General features: G+C 37.5%; 1 protein-coding gene across 2 annotated transcripts; it reads right to left on the bottom strand.

The window, feature by feature from the left end:
- Positions 1 to 34: 34 nt before the first annotated feature.
- On the bottom strand, positions 35 to 16,658 carry tiprl (TIP41, TOR signaling pathway regulator-like (S. cerevisiae)). 2 transcript variants are annotated; one of them, XM_077241934.1, is made up of 8 exons: positions 16,554 to 16,658; positions 16,148 to 16,279; positions 14,915 to 15,094; positions 14,747 to 14,846; positions 4,445 to 4,576; positions 4,276 to 4,371; positions 4,118 to 4,180; positions 35 to 1,100 (listed from the first exon to the last, which is right to left on the bottom strand). In XM_077241934.1, the coding sequence occupies exons 2-8, from the start codon at positions 16,258 to 16,260 to the stop codon at positions 966 to 968; spliced, it is 819 nt and encodes a 272-aa protein (XP_077098049.1). In that variant the 5' UTR covers positions 16,261 to 16,279; positions 16,554 to 16,658; the 3' UTR covers positions 35 to 965. The 2 variants fall into 2 exon arrangements, with proteins under 2 accessions (XP_077098049.1, XP_077098048.1); XM_077241933.1 differs by having other exon boundaries at positions 16,148 to 16,261; positions 16,554 to 16,653.
- Between the last annotated feature and the right edge of the window lie 1,288 nt (positions 16,659 to 17,946).

The following is a 17,946-nucleotide window of genomic DNA, read 5'->3' as shown; positions in this document are numbered from 1 at the left end:
CAAATTCACAAAAAAGAAACTGACGAAAACCGAGTCCTGAGCTTGTCTGAGTTTATTATGAAAATAATGTTTTCGGACATGAAAGCATGTTATCTTTTGTTGCTGTAAATTAATCATGAACACTAAACTGAAAATAAGACACTGGGAGAAACTGACGGCTGTCATTCACTGTGCTGCATTAATAGAAAGCCAGTTAATATAAAGTTTTTCCAAAATTAAGTTTTAAGGGTATTTTGGTGCTGTGATCACAAGCCTCAGAAGGACTGGTCAAACACTCTACTACTGGGAAACTCGGAGATCATTCGGATACCCGAGTTTCCGAGTTGATCGGGTCCTAAACTGTAAACATGGCAGAGGAGAGAACGACTGATTATTATTAGTTTTTCCACAACAGCTGCATCATCTTGTCTTGATGTTAAAGTAGTGCACATATACATTTATGAAAAATCATTTGAAGATTATTGTATGTTTTACAAACAGTGAAAATAGCCTGTATTTTATAGCAAGCTGACTATCTAGTGTGGTAAATGTTTATATGGATGCAAGTGAACTGGACGCAATATTTTATTCAAAATTATCTTCAACACATTTAATCTTTAATAAGGTTTCCTGGAGTCCTCCATGATTCCTGTTGTTCCTGAGAGGTTCAGAAGTGTGAAGTAGGATATTTCTGATAGCATAACTCATCGATCTTCTCCAACAGGGTTCAGCATTAGGAGTTCCTTCTTATTAATACAAGCTTTAAGTCATTATTTTCATTCTCATAACATCTAGACATATTTTCTCTATCCAGTGAAATCATTTAAAGCATTTTAATAAAATCTTCTCCAATGACAAACAGATCAAACAAGCATTACATTACAAAGCAGACATTCTGCAGCTCACGAAAGTTACAGGATGAGACTCTACACGACAGTATCAGAAGAGATCATAATGGCGGGTGAACGAGTCTTTATCTCTGGTGTTCATTCCCGCCACTGTGGAGACTGTGCTGTGTCCGCTGGCGTCTCCGGGAGCTCCAGTTTCTCACACTCGGTGAGTTTCAGTGGTAAATGCTGCGCGATCTCGTTGGGGTCTGTGTAAAGCGCAGGAGGAACGTGCTGCAAAATCAAGGACAGAGAGAAACACATCAGCGTCAGATCCAGAATAATGAGGCACACACTATTTGGCAGTTTAATCAGTGTTAATAAACTTGTTTTTAAACCCCATGTACTAGCTAATCAAGCTCTTACTGCAAACCCCCAGACAGGAGTGTTCAGGACACACTTTATTTGTAATGAACACCCCTTTTAGTTTTGATAATATTTTTATTTAATATTTTGGGGGGTTTTAGGGGATTTTTTTTTATACCAAATTATATTTAGGCTGCATTCATAATCAAATTATTTACTTTTTGAGCATAGACCTGAAAATTTAATTTCCAACTTAAACTGTGAAAAGAGATCAAACTTCAGTCTGTTTAACAAAGACGACACTTGGCAGATTATTGCGGAAGTGAAAAAAGTTTAAAAAAGAACTTAAAAAAGTTACAGAATTTTACTTTTGTTATGAAAAATACTGTTTTCAATTTTTATCTGAAATTTATATTTAAAAAAAAAAAGCCATTCATCTAAACAAGCTGTGTTCAAAACTTGAGCTTGATATCTCCAAAAATAAGTTAAGTGTGATTTTGTGATTTTTTACAGGACCATTAAAACTTGTTTGAATCATGTCCATGATTTTTGTGTGTTCACATAGCAAGTGTCAAAACCTTTACCAAGTTTCCTACCATTTCAATGAAGTAAAAAATTCTAAAAACAAAACAAAATGTAAAATAAAACCAAAGAGCAGAGGAGATATAGTCCACCCGAAAATGAAACTTTCCTGATTATTTACTCACGCCCAGGTCATCAAGATATTCAAGAGAAATTAAGGTTTTGGAGGAAATCATTAACAATAAACTGACACAAATGACCTTCTCAAGAACCGGCCCGTGTTTACAAGTGTGGAAGAGCTGGAACCACATCAACATCAGTAGTAAAAAGTATATACATTTTAATTTGACTGGAAACTGCTGATCGTTTCGCGAGGGACGACGGATGGATTAGAGTTGCCAACTTCAGAAAAGGAAAATGCGGGACAAGCGTGGTTATTAATAGAAAAATTAGGGACTGTATCACACAGTGTTTGTCATTTCAGTGTCTGCAGTTTAGTGTGTGTTTAAAAGGTTCTCAGACATAAACATCTGTTTTGCCTAACCCTTTATGTACAGTTTTATTCTAAAAAGAGTTTTAATGTCATACAAAAAATGTCACATTACACCAAGCCATCGTTCAAAATAATAGCATTTATCTGAAATAAAAAGCTTTTGTGAACTTATTTAACTGTTACTACAGTTGAAAAGTTTGGGGTCAGTAAGATTTTTTTGGGGGGGATTTAAGAAAGTAATAGACCTACTTTTATTCAGCAAGGGTGCATTAAATTAATCAAGTGACAGTAAAGAAATGTATAATGTTACAAAAAAGCTTTCTATTTCAGATCAATCTCTTTTGAACTTTCTATTAATCAAAGAATCCTGAAAAAAATGAATAATCAGAAATGTTTCTTGAGCAGAAAATCACATGAGCGTATTCTTCCCTCGGACAGATGCACGTTTCTCGCGTGGCTGGATGTTGGACTCGTGAACAAGAATAATGTTGTTTGAATTCGCCCAAACTGATAATAACTGGGACAAAGAAATTAGGCCCAATATACGGGACAGTTGGCAACCCTACTGAGAGAAATGTTACTGTTATTCTTACGATCTCCTGAAACCCTGTTTTCTGTACCAATTTTGGTATCATAGCAAAAATGAATTGAATTAAGTCCTTTTTTGTCTCGTCAGATAGATAAGATAGTTAACAATTCAATTTGAATACGGTTGTCAATCCAAAAACACTGCAGGATGAAAAACTACACTTGTGTTACGATTGTGAATGTGTAATAAAAAGCAAGAGAAGAGTTTCCCTTTATAAATCACTAGACTAAAGCGAAACTGCCATTAGAATGACAAACAAAACAAATGTCTCATTGTACAGTGGATCTCTTATTTATATAGTGTTTACACTTTGTTGGTTATAATAAAGGCTTGTGTGTTGAATAAAAAACCATGTGCATTTCCAGCAATGTTAAGCGGATTCTCATGAACACCTCTGATTGGCCACTGCGATCACACGCTCGACAGATATGACTGTGATTGGCTACAGTGCTCAACACTTGTAAACACACGCTGTAAATAGAAACGCGTGGTGCTGGTTGGGGATCGTTTGAATGTTATAGATTACGATTATTCATTATGATTGTTATTGATTTCTCAGTTTCAATTTCAATGTGGTAAAAAAAATGAAGTCAAATATTTAGATATCAAATATTTATTCTGTCTCTTTTTGTAAAAAATGTAGTTGCAGCTGATTACCATGAACAAAAACCAGCAGGCTACAGAAACCGAGGACAGTTTACAGAGATCACGATTCTGAAGAAAAAAGACATTAGACAACTAGAGGTTCTGAATTTTTTTTAATTGCTTCAGTCTAATTAGAAAATATTTAATAATTCAAACTAATTTAAAAAAAAGTTGGTTGAATGAATGATTCAGTGAATCCGCGTATTTGAATGAATCTCTTGAATAAATGATTCAATGACAAATACATTTTTTACAGGTTCTGATTCCGCTTCGCCTCAACACCGTCTGGAGGAATCTTTAACTAAATGCTTTTTAAACGGGCAATGATAATGACTCCGGCCCCTTCTCATGTCCTTTATCCAGAATTCGAACCACTTGTTTTCGTATCCTGAGGTTTAGATATAACCGCTGTAGAAACTCTTTTGTTCCTTTGGCTAAAAGGCTGTTAAACTCTAGTGTAAAGGACACGGCTGTGTGAGTGTTATTGATGTGTATCTTGTTATGCAGCTGCAGAAGAAAGACACCCATACAGGTTTGGAACAACTTGAGGGGATAGTAAAAGATGACAATTTATATTTGGTGAACTGTCCCTTTAATCTCTCTGGCTGAGGAGAGAGAGTCTTGGACGGCCTGAGGGCGAGTAAGCAATCAGGAAACTAAAGTATTTCTTGAGTAAGCAGTTAAAGCAGCACTCACCTGAAGATCTGATATTTTACTTTCACGTGTGCTGAATTCTCGAAGCATGTGGTTTCTTCCAGCCTGCAGAACAATGAAATTTAAGAACCAGTAAAATCATATTTGAACATTAAAGCATTCAACAGTCGGTATTCTGTTGTGTTGAACCGCCGTCTTGCCTCGTGATAAAGACGTGTGTCGTTGATCCGGATCATCACTCCATCCACTCGCAGGAAGAACCGCAGCAGAAGAAAGAAGCTGGTGGGCATCACTCTCTGAAAACACACATCAGCTTTCATATGCAACCAGTGATGCTGCAAATCTGCAGATCAAGCCGAGAACACTCACAATTTTGACACTGATCATAGACACGCCGTGATCATGCAGCTCGTCCTCGAACAGCAGCACGTCCTCGAAGAACTTGATCTGTTCTCGCGCTTTCAGCTTCTCCATGTCTATGCGGTCGGCGGTCGGCGTCACCTGTTCAACACAGAGTTTCAAAGCAGCTTTACAGAGATATCAGGAACATAATGCAACAGAGTTTGTTTACGGAAGAAAATAGCGTCACAGTCCAGCTTAAGTCAGTTCAGTTATGCTTCCTTTCTGTTGTAAAAAAAGTTATACACACATATATATATATATAAGGGATGCACCGATATTAAAATTTTGGCCGATACCGATAACTCTTTACATTTGAAAGCCGATGACCGATATATTGGCCGATAATATTGGTCGAACATTCGTTTTTTGTTGCACACCTGGCATCCCCCTCGAAACGGTTCTCATTCGTGCTTGAATACGTTTTACACTATAAATCTGGTGAAATATAATACTTAACATTTAACTTCGTTATAGCTACTTAATAAATATATTTCTTCTGGACTACTAAAAGTGTTCCCGCAACGGGAATATTCTCTGGCCAGAGCGCAGAACAGCGGAGTGTGTGTGGACAGACGTGCCTGAGCTTGTGTTTTCTGCGTTGCTTTGACATTGTGGAAAATAGAATAATAGAAACAAAATATATTATCCTTTTTACCCGTTATTATCAATCTAAATTAATCTACTGCAAAAATATAGGAGAAATTTAGTTTTTCTATATTTAAATTTATTTTTTATTTTTTATTTAAATTTCGTTTTTATTCATTTAAATCTACCCTACTTTGTCAGTGAGAAAAATATTATAACACTACCTTATTAAAAATGTTGCTTAAGTTAAAAGACCTGTGTGTGTGTGTTTTACATCACTAGTGCAGTGTCCGTTCTCGGAGCATATAAGCTCTGCTCGCGTGAGGCGCGCCGCTTCCCGCTCACGCTGTTCTGTAGTTTAGTAAAAGTTTATTAATTCTGAACGTTGTGCGTCTCGCCTGTCAATCTATATTGCACCAAATACGACACTGCACTCCCATGTGAAGCCGTTTGGATGAACGGTTCTCGAAATAATCCAAATGCAAACGGACAGACAGACACACGCACATTTGCACACACACGCAAGATCTCTCCCTCTCTGTCGCGCGCTACACGGTTCGGAGCTCCCAAGCTCTAGATTCCGGGAGATTATAAATAATTTGTGGGCATCAGGGAGACGCTATCAATATGCGGGAGAATCCCCGAACTTCCGGGACACTTGGGATGTCTGAGATTCCGAAGCTTCGAATATTCGCTGTTCATTACTACCGAAGCTTCGAATATTCGCTGTTCATTACTACCGAAGCTTCGAATATTCGCTGTTCATTACTACCGAAGCTTCGGATATTCGCTGTTCATTACTACCGAAGCTTCGAATATTCGCTGTTTATTACTACCGAAGCTTCGAAAATTCGCTGTTCATTACTACCGAAGCTTCGAATATTCGCTGCTCATTACTACCGAAGCTTCGAATATTCGCTGTTCATTACTACCGAAGCTTCGAATATTCGCTGCTCATTACTACCGAAGCGTCGAATATTCGCTGTTCATTACTACCGAAGCTTCGAATATTCGCTGCTCATTACTACCGAAGCGTCGAATATTCGCTGTTCATTACTACCGAAGCGTCGAATATTCGCTGCTCATTACTACCGAAGCTTCGAATATTCGCTGCTCATTACTACCGAAGCTTCGAATATTCGCTGCTCATTACTACCGAAGCGTCGAATATTCGCTGCTCATTACTACCGAAGCGTCGAATATTCGCTGCTCATTACTACCGAAGCTTCGAATATTCTCTGTTCATTACTACCGAAGCTTCGAATATTCGCTGTTCATTACTACCGAAGCTTCGAATATTCGCTGTTCATTACTACCGAAGCTTCGAATATTCGCTGTTCATTACTACCGAAGCGTCGAATATTCGCTGCCCATTACTACCGAAGCGTCGAATATTCGCTGCTCATTACTACCGAAGCTTCGAATACTCGCTGTTCATTACTACCGAAGCTTCGAATATTCGCTGTTCATTACTACCGAAGCTTCGAATATTCGCTGCTCATTACTACCGAAGCTTCGAATATTCGCTGCTCATTACTACCGAAGCTTCGAATATTCGCTGCTCATTACTACCGAAGCTTCGAATATTCGCTGTTCATTACTACCGAAGCGTCGAATATTCGCTGCTCATTACTACCGAAGCTTCGAATATTCGCTGTTCATTACTACCGAAGCTTCGAATATTCGATGTTCATTACTACCGAAGCTTCGAATATTCGATGTTCATTACTACCGAAGCTTCGAATATTCGCTGTTCATTACTAACGAAGCTTAGAATATTCGATGTTCATTACTACCGAAGCTTCGAATATTCGCTGTTCATTACTACCGAAGCTTCGAATATTCGATGTTCATTACTACCGAAGCTTCGAATATTCGCTGTTCATTACTACCGAAGCTTAGAATATTCGATGTTCATTACTACCGAAGCTTCGAATATTCGCTGTTCATTACTACCGAAGCTTCGAATATTGGCTGTTCATTACTACCGAAGCTTCGAATATTGGCTGTTCATTACTACCGAAGCTTCGAATATTCGATGTTCATTACTACCGAAGCTTCGAATATTCGATGTTCATTACTACCGAAGCTTCGAATATTCGATGTTCATTACTACCGAAGCTTCGAATATTCGATGTTCATTACTACCGAAGCTTCGAATATTCGATGTTCATTACTACCGAAGCTTCGAATATTCGATGTTCATTACTACCGAAGCTTCGAATATTCGCTGTTCATTACTAACGAAGCTTAGAATATTCGATGTTCATTACTACCGAAGCTTCGAATATTCGATGTTCATTACTACCGAAGCTTCGAATATTCGCTGTTCATTACTACCGAAGCTTAGAATATTCGATGTTCATTACTACCGAAGCTTCGAATATTCGCTGTTCATTACTACCGAAGCTTCGAATATTGGCTGTTCATTACTACCGAAGCTTCGAATATTGGCTGTTCATTACTACCGAAGCGTCGAATATTCGATGTTCATTACTACCGAAGCTTCGAATATTCGCTGTTCATTACTACCGAAGCTTCGAATATTCGATGTTCATTACTACCGAAGCTTCGAATATTCGATGTTCATTACTACCGAAGCTTCGAATATTCGATGTTCATTACTACCGAAGCTTCGAATATTCGATGTTCATTACTACCGAAGCTTCGAAGCTCAAAAAATGGTATTCGGACCAGCCCTAATACTTTGATAGCCTGAATACATAAACAAAAGTCTCAACATTAAAAGCCATGTCCCAAACACTTCAACATAAATCAAACTTATACAATACAGTAGCCTAGTTTGACTAGTGTAAGATTCCTTAACTTTTAAAATTAGTTTTACACTCCTATGGCCAACTTTCTTTATTAAAAAATGGTAACACTTTATAATAAGGTTTTATTCTTGTTATCATTAGTTAACATGAACCAAAAATTAATGGAAAATACTTCTACAGCATTTATTAATCTTAGTTAATGTTAAGCTCAACATTTTATAATACATTTTTAAGATCCAAAGTTGTATCTATTAACATTAGTTAATGCACTGGGAACTAACATGAACACATTTTATTAACTAACATTAACAAATGCTATTGCTCTCTGCTAGTTAATGTTAGTTAATGCATTAACAAATGAGAAATTGTAAAGGGTTACCAAAAATCTATTGCCTAACAAAAAATAAAATAAAATAAAAATAAAATACCTAAATAATGCAAACAAGTCATTGGATAAACATTGCATATAAAGATGTGCCATGGGATCGACTCTACACGGACAATAAGGAAATTATTTTAATCAAACCATATTGTTGATGAAAATAATATGAGAACAAAAGTGCTAGTTATTTATATTGCATCAATGTCTTAGTTTTTTTTTTAATTTTTGAATATTACAGTAATAGTAAACATCTTTAATATTAGGCTTACTGTTTTAAATGACATCATTGCTGTGTGAGTGCGCGCTGAAGAGAACGAGCGTTAAACTGAAGCGCTTTGCTAGAAGGTTAATCTCAACGGTTGCTGAAGAATGCAACTAAACCCAAAGAATTTACAACTTTTTACTACAATAGGGTTAGTGTATACAATTATAATGATTTGACAGTCCCAATCATAGCTTTTAATGTTTTGCATTGCTCTTATGCAATGCAAACAGCATTTTTACCCTAACCCTAAACGCGAGCACACACACATAATACCTTAAAGATGTGGAAAAGTCGATCAAAAGTGTGGGCATTTCTCCAGGCTCGATGCTAACAGCGCGCGATGCAGTATTTGCGGTAAAATAATTGCTGCACAAACCGATATACCACGACAAATATGATGAAGACCTTGACAGTGCACGGAGTAAACATAAAAGTTGCTCCGTCTTCGACTGGTAAATGGAGAGATACCTTGTTGATCACTCTGACAGTGTTTATATTGTAATAAATAATAACCTACTGAATGTACACTGCCGTTCAAAAATGGGTTGGTTAGTCAGAATTTTATTTCAGTAAGGAATAGGATGCATTAAAGTTGTCAAAGGTGACATTAAAACGTGTAATGTTACAAAATATTTCGTTTTTAAATAAATGCTGTTCTTTTTGAATTTTTTATTCAATCAAAGAATCATGAAAAAATTTATCATAGTTTCCAAAATATTAAGCAGCAAACTGTTTTCATATTTCTGAAGGGTCATGTGACACTGAAGTGATGATTTTGAAAATTCAGCTTTGAATTCAATTCATTTCAATAAATTACATTTTGAAATATATTCAAATAAGATTTTAAATTGTAATACTATTTTACAATATTACAAGTTTTACTGTATTTTTTATTTTTTTTAAATTCAGCTTTAGTGAGCATGAGCTCTTTATAAAGCGTTTTTTGTTCCTTTTTGCACTGGCTAGGAGCACGAGTCAAACTTAAAAAATAAAAACAAAGTTTTTCTGAGGTAATGTGTTATGTAATCTTGTTCAAATGGATTTCATAAAATTTGTATCAAAAAAAGTATTGTTAGGAACCGGTATCGAAACTGAGGTATCGAAATTGGCACCGGATCGAAAGATTTTGAACAATACCCAGCCCAACGTACTGAAGTAGAAATAGCGTGATGTAGAAATAGCGTAACGACTAGGGATGGTATCGTCAAGGTTTTAGCGGTATTACTACTCTTACCGATACTGCTTATCGATCCGGTACTTTAACGCTATTCTTATTGGTTCTTTTTGATGTTTTTTTTTTTTTTTTTTACATTCGGGTAATAATTAACATTTGCTTTAAATTTTGAAATGTAAAATATCTATAGCAAAAGAAAAAGTAATGCTTTAACAAAATGAATAAAATATCTATTTGTTATGCAGCAGTGTGCAGGCTTTTTTGTTTTATATACATGAGATAGGATACGATAAGCAAAAACAACTACAAACACATGCTCAAAAAAAGAATACAATTAAACAAAGATACAAATTATATACACAGTGCTTTAATTTCAGGAAGGTCTAAAATTACTTTCCAGGTAAGTGTTTCTGTCTGAAAAGAAATCTAATTTAGTAATCAAATGTAAAATAACAATAGTTTATCATAGATAGATTAATGCTTATTAAAGTTTAAGTTATTCATTCAAGAGCTGTGAGTGATTTTCTCTGCCTTTTGTTGTTAGATTCGCATTAACGGCTCCATCGTCACAGGTTTATTAGACGCTGCCCCTTTAAGACCGAGTGCAGATCTAATAAATGACCGATGCACCATCATTTTCTCCCAACTATTTACATCCATTTAAGACATAAACTGTGTTTCAGTGAATCTCAGAGCTGGTATTTATATTTTATGTATATTTGATAGTTTAGATGCGCAAATGAAGCCCAAAGTTAAGTATACCTGTCTTGTCTCGTTGCAGTCCATTTCGGGGCGCGCATCGCCTTGTGAACAGCGTCTCTTGCGCAGATTTTTGTGCTTTTAAAAGCTCTTTTAATGATTAAACGCGTCCGCAATTTAGCAACAGTAGAGACTGCATTTTACAACAATCACGATCGTGCTGATTCTGACGATGCGTTTGGGTTTTAGGAAGAAATGACAGCGCATCGCTGTGAAGGGAAGGAAGTTGCGCTGGACAGAATGCGTCTAGTTTGTAATGGTTTCATCTCAGATATCTTCTTTTTATAATCTCTTAAAGCCAAAATCTAAAATAAAATTAGAATAATATCCCAGATCTAAAGTGTAACCACGTTTGAATGTTTAGTTCTGTCCTCATTATCAGTGATTAAGGGCTGTGGTGTTGTGCGCGCTGTGGCTCCGCGTGAGAGATCGCTCTCTCTCTTCTCGACTGCGAATAGCAAAATTGCATCACAGACAAATGGTTTAATATTATTATATATAGAACCCGCTTGCGAGATAAACATGTTCAAGATAACGACTTTATAGCAATAATAAATAGTACGTGTATTTTCTTAATTTCTCCAGTATTGACAGCAGAACCGATGACGTCCGAGCTTATCGATACAGCGGTCTTTCAAAATTCAACCCCGGGCCGTTTAATACTGGGTTTCGGTACCCATCGAATGATGTAGAAATAGCAGAATGACGTAGAAATAGCGTGATGTAGGAATAGTGTAATGACGTAGAAATAGCGTGATGTAGAAATAGTGTAATGACGTAGAAATAGCGTGATGTAGAAATAGCGTGATGACGTAGAAATAGCATAATGACGTAGAAATAGCGTAATGACGTAGAAATAGCGTAATGATGTAGAAATAGCGTAATGATGTAGAAATAGCGTAATGATGTAGAAATAGCGTAATGATGTAGAAATAGCTTAATGACGTAGAAATAGCGTAATGACGTAGAAATAGCATAATGACGTAGAAATAGCGTGATGATGAAGAAATAGCGTAATGACGTAGAAATAGCGTAATGACGTAGAAATAGCGTAATGATGTAGAAATAGCATAATGATGTAGAAATAGCGTGATGACGTAGAAATAGCATAATGACGTAGAAATAGCGTAATGACGTAGAAATAGCGTAATGATGTAGAAATAGCGTAATGATGTAGAAATAGCGTAATGATGTAGAAATAGCTTAATGACGTAGAAATAGCTTAATGACGTAGAAATAGCTTAATGACGTAGAAATAGCATAATGACGTAGAAATAGCGTGATGATGAAGAAATAGCGTAATGACGTAGAAATAGCGTAATGACGTAGAAATAGCGTAATGATGTAGAAATAGCATAATGATGTAGAAATAGCGTAATGACGTAGAAATAGCGTAATGACGTAGAAATAGCATAATGACGTAGAAATAGCGCAATGACGTAGAAATAGCGTAATGACGTAGAAATAGCGTAATGACGTAGAAATAGCGTAATGACGTAGAAATAGCGTAATGACGTAGAAATAGCGTAATGACGTAGAAATAGCGTAATGATGTAGAAATAGCGTAATGACGTAGAAATAGCGTGATGACGTAGAAATAGCGTAATGATGTAGAAATAGCGTAAGGACGTAGAAATAGCGTAATGACGTAGAAATAGCGTAATGATGTAGAAATACCGTAATGGCGTAGAAATAGCGTAATGATGTAGAAATAGCGTAATGACGTAGAAATAGCGTAATGACGTAGAAATAGCGTAATGACGTAGAAATAGCGTAATGATGTAGAAATAGCGTAAGGACGTAGAAATAGCGTAAGGACGTAGAAATAGCGTAATGACGTAGAAATAGCGTAATGATGTACAAATAGCGTAATGGCGTAGAAATAGCGTAATGATGTAGAAATAGCGTAATGACGTAGAAATAGCGTAATGATGTAGAAATAGCGTAATGGCGTAGAAATAGCGTAATGGCGTAGAAATAGCGTAATGATGTAGAAATAGCGTAATGATGTAGAAATAGCGTAATGATGTAGAAATAGCGTAATGATGTAGAAATAGCGTAATGACGTAGAAATAGCGTAATGACGTAGAAATAGCGTAATGACGTAGAAATAGCGTAATGACGTGGAAATAGCTTAATGACGTAGAAATAGCGTAATGATGTAGAAATAGCGTGATGTAGAAATAGCGTGATGACGTAGAAATAGCGTAATGACGTAGAAATAGCGTAATGACGTAGAAATAGCGCAATGATGTAGAAATAGCGTAATGATGTAGAAATAGCGTAATGACGTAGAAATAGCGTAATGACGTAGAAATAGCGTAATGATGTAGAAATAGCGTAATGATGTAGAAATAGCGTAATGATGTAGAAATAGCGTAATGACATAGAAATAGCTTAATGACGCAGAAATAGCGTAATGACGTAGAAATAGCGTAATGATGTAGAAATAGCGTAATGATGTAGAAATAGCGTAATGGTGTAGAAATAGCGTAATGATGTAGAAATAGCGTAATGACGTAGAAATAGCTTAATGACGCAGAAATAGCTTAATGACGCAGAAATAGCGTAATGATGTAGAAATAGCGTAATGACGTAGAAATAGCGTAATGACGTAGAAATAGCGTAATGATGTAGAAATAGCGTAATGACGTAGAAATAGCGTAATGGTGTAGAAATAGCGTAATGATGTAGAAATAGCGTAATGATGTAGAAATAGCGTAATGATGTAGAAATAGCGTAATGACGTAGAAATAGCGTAATGACGTAGAAATAGCGTAATGGTGTAGAAATAGCGTAATGATGTAGAAATAGCGTAATGACGTAGAAATAGCTTAATGACGCAGAAATAGCTTAATGACGCAGAAATAGCGTAATGATGTAGAAATAGCGTAATGACGTAGAAATAGCGTAATGACGTAGAAATAGCGTAATGATGTAGAAATAGCGTAATGACGTAGAAATAGCGTAATGACGTAGAAATAGCGTAATGATGTAGAAATAGCGTAATGACGTAGAAATAGCGTAATGATGTAGAAATAGCGTAATGATGTAGAAATAGCGTAATGACGTAGAAATAGCGTACTGACGTATGACGCGCTGAACGAGCTGTTCTTCTGATGAATAAAGTGTGGTATAAACGAGTGTCTCGTCCTCCTATAATCCTGCTTTCTTTGCGTGTGTGAAGTGGAGCAGGACGACGCCACCAGTGCTCGCTTCACACTCTCACACACACACACGACTGGTTTTGGCCATTTTTACTGCGTGATGATCAAATATAAGGTAGCACCGCACAACGGTTCATATTATGACCAGAGATGGATATTAAGTCTGCTGTTTAAAACAAATAAAGAACCAATGTATGATAATAGTTATGTGCAAAAAGCAGGAAATTCTGTATATTTGTGCATGTCAAAAAAATCTATTCTGATTTGAAGCTTGTGACTTATAAACGCACACATCAACCCGATCACATTCTTTGGTGTTCATGTAAACTATACATTCGGATTCATCAATCGGAATGAATTCAGTCCGACTGAAAGGTGTGCATGTAAACAGAACATTTGAATGGATTGGCCGAAATTTCATTTGAGCACCAAATCTCTCCAAGAAGAGTAACCCTTCGCAGCAAAGCAAGAGAGCTCCTCTTTTAAATTGTGAGTCAACTAATTCATTACACCGGTCTTAAAGCTACACTGTGTAACTTTTTTAGTTTATTCTTAGCTAAAAACACTTAGTTCTTTCAAAAATATATGTGCTCATTAATGTATATTTACTTCGTTCAAGTAATAAAGTATTCTCGTGAGTGTATAATATGCCATTGAAAATACATACGGGTAAGGGGTTCTAATGTCGGTCGCCATGTTGCCCCTCCATCTTGAAAGTACATTAGCCAAAGAGGGACATACCGTTAATTCAAGCTTCACCTTTTACTCATGGACGAGGTCGAACTGGAAGCCATGTTAATCTTGGACTACATCGGCCACCGTAGGAGTTAAAGCGAAATCGGAATTGAGAGGAACAGAAACTAATATTCACTGGATGGTCATATACCTTTTCACCGCTAGATGGGGTAAAAATCACACAGTGTAGCTTTAAGTCAACAGTAGTGGTCAATATGTGATAAATTGGCATTTTTTTTCTTAAAATTTTGAACGTAGGGGCGGGCGCTCTGGAGAAAACCGTGATGTCATCATCCAGCTCGGCTCTCATATAATGGTGTCGATGCAGGCAGAGCAATAATATTGTTGAATATTAAATGTTCACAAGCTCTTCTGAGTAAGAGACACTCACATGCAGCAGGTTTGAGTGTTAAAGCACAGAATACCTTGATCTGCATGTGCTCTCCCAGTAAAGTCCCTCTGTAATCGGTTGTGTAAGTCCAATCGTAGCGTTTCACCACGTCCTTCGAATGCTCCGAGTCAGCCCTGAACACACACAGATTCTCCTGAATCAAAGCCTCTTTTCAGACCCTCATGAAAAACACTGACTATACCTGCTGTCCTGCCACTCCTGGGCACAAGCCACTTTCACCGAGTCCTGCATGTTGTTAACACGTTTGAGAGCGTCGATCGCATTGAACTCGATCCCAAACCCGTCGGTGTGCTGAATGCGCAACACATTATCGCCGAACAGCATCTCTGGCAGAGCCGGCATGTGCATCGTCTCCGCCAACCTGCGACACATCCGTCATGTGACCTTACATCATCATCCACAACCTGCTGCCATTATCTTACATGTGCTCGTAACAGTGTTCAGATACAGCAACGACTGACTGGCCAGATTACATCATAGATTACATCATGCGACTCGTCTGTCATGTGGAAGACAGTTTAACATCAGGTCTGCGATGAATCAAAGTTTACTTTCGGTTTCGGCTTCCAACGATAACGAAAACGTGATAATCAAGATAAAATGATCATTGTGCCGCATGTTCCTTTCCTTTAAAGCCGTGTCTTTCACCAAAGCCTAAACTCAACGTCCAAATCAGCCAATCGCGTGACGAGACTGAGGTAAACTGCACCTCCTGCGGGACACGCTCTATTCTAACTAGAGGTATTCTAACTAGAGGTATTCTAACTAGAGGTATTCTAACTAGAGGTATTCTAACTAGAGGTATTCTAACTAGAGCGAAAGATGTGCTTTCTGCGAGACGGAGCGGAACACGGACGAGCAAAGAATACGCATAAACCTCAAATACACACAAATATCTCTCAAAATTTCCATGTTGGCATCTTTAATAAGAATAAATGTATTTTTAATTCATACACTGAAGACTATCAAGTGTTTTAAAGTTAAACTCCGGATTTAATGACTATTTTGACAACTGGTTATTTAATGCAATACTGCGTTTTAAATTGTGCAAATAGATAAAGTCCATCGGCTTGTTCCAGTCTGGATATTCTCCATAATAAATCTCAAATTTGGGAAGATCGCCCTAATATCAGTCATCATATTAAACAGCCAGTTCACCCAAAAATTAAAATTCTGGCACCATTTACTCACCCTCAAGTTGTTCCAAACCTGTATGAGTTTCTTTCTTCTGCTGAACACAAAAATTCACAAATTTGAAGAACATAGTATTTTTTCTGCATGCTATATAAGTCAATGGTGCTCCTTTGCCTACTCACATTCTTCAAAATATCTTCCAGAACAGTTTTGAACAACATGAGGGTGAGTAAATGAGGACAGAATCTCAGTTAAATCTCATCTCTCCAGCATCCCTCACCTCTCGATATCTTTGGACTTCATGATGTGAGTCCTGACAGCGGAAACTGTCCACGGGCCGAACCGGAAGTCCTGTTTACTGCTCTGAAATCCATGAGGAATCACTGAAGACATCCTGCAAATCAGTTAATGCCTGAGAAAGAGCAGAGTGACTGAAACCCACACGTCTCTTTACTGCATTAGGAGAATCACGACCATAGACTGTAGAAAGTGCATGCTCTAAAATGTTTATGAATGTATTAATCTGGACTCAAATTTAAGACTAGCGGTTGTTTAAACGCTCTTTTATAGTTCAGTTGATTAAAACAGACCCACACTGACACACATACATAAATTACGTGAAGACTGTTCACAACACAGGAGTAAAAACATTAATGAAAGCGAATACGAGCATTAATCACTCTCACCTCGCATCCGTTTCCATGTATGTGTAGAGTGCAACCTCCAATTCCCGCCGGTGTGGCGCGAACAGCAGCCGATGGTTCCGGTTCCGGCGTTGGACAAGTCCTATCTATTTAAATGGAGGAATCCTGACATCTCAAAAACTGATTGCCGATATCCCAACTAAATTACATATTTAAAATCAGCTACTATGGCAAGCCGTTTTAACTTTTATTCATTTCCAGGATATGAATCCTTGATATCAACAATTACATTTTCACTAGTAAAAATGATAATTATTGATATCAGGAATAATATTCCTACTAGTAAAAATGTTACTTTTTGATATCAGGAATTACATTTTCACTAGTAACAATGCTAATTCTTGATATCAACATTTACATTTTCTCTAGTAACAATGATAATTCTTGATATCAACAATTGAATTTCAACTAGTAAAAACTACTCGGTTACTCACGTAACCTCAGTTCCCTGAGTTAGGGAACGAGTATTGCGTAGCTATACGCAGTGGGGAAACTCCTTTTCCTCGATTTACTGAAGCCTTTATGTAAAGCGCATTTGCAGCTGCACAGCTAGAACATGAGCGTCTGGCTCGCTCATAGGCTGCGCTGCGGCAACTGCACATCCAATGGCGCAGGCGCCTCTGACGTGCAACCAATGAGATCACTCTGCGTCATACACGTCAGAGCCCGCCAAGGGGGCGTGACCTCAGTCTATAATAGTCCCCGAATTCGCCATTATAGCAGGTTTAACGACTGAAGCGACAACTTGCCATGTTACTATAGTGCGGCTGGCTACGCAATACTCGTTCCCTAACTCAGGGAACTGAGGTTACGTGAGTAACCGAGTAGTTCCCTTTCGAACGGTCACTTCGTATTGCGTAGCTATACGCAGTGGGGACGCCATGCAAAACACCGCACTGAGTAACTGGCTGCCACTGCAACTCAGGCCCCTGAGCATACAGAACAAGCCATAACCGCATAATTATGTATAAATAGACCAGACACCGTCAGGTCTAAAATAGTACACATCAGTTAGAAATAACCCAACATACTACACCAATGAACCCAGACACTGTCGGGGTTATTGGTATATGAACATATAACCAGTCAAGTGGGTTTATATATGAAATTATAACCGGCCAAAGCAGGTTTTATATATGTATGGAATATAACCGGCAAAAGCGGGTTTTATATATGTCATATAACCGGCCAAAGCGGGTTTTATATATATGTAAATATAACCGGCAACAGCAGTTTATGCATGAATACAACCAGCCAGCAGCGGGTTTTATATATATATGTGAATGTGATAGTGCACAGTAATATATGACAAGACCAGCCACCGACGGGTCTTAATCATACCGAAAGCACCTTCGCCTGCAGGGAAGGCACTTCC

The sequence above is a fragment of the Siphateles boraxobius genome, unplaced genomic scaffold (assembly GCF_051911475.1).
Source record: "Siphateles boraxobius isolate OS27281-9 unplaced genomic scaffold, OSU_SipBor_1 248, whole genome shotgun sequence".
Taxonomy (NCBI): Eukaryota; Metazoa; Chordata; class Actinopteri; order Cypriniformes; family Leuciscidae; genus Siphateles; species Siphateles boraxobius.
Note: the sequence above shows the minus strand (reverse complement) of the source record. Positions and strands in the feature narration are given on the sequence as shown.

Excerpts from the sequence above, each read along its gene's own strand:
- tiprl (XM_077241933.1), bottom strand. Across the intron at positions 4,372-4,444 it reads CTATGATCAGTGTCAAAATT|AGAGTGATGCCCACCAGCTT; the intron begins GTGAGTGTTCTC and ends GTGTGTTTTCAG. Across the intron at positions 1,101-4,117 it reads GTAAAATATCAGATCTTCAG|CACGTTCCTCCTGCGCTTTA; the intron begins GTGAGTGCTGCT and ends TTGATTTTGCAG.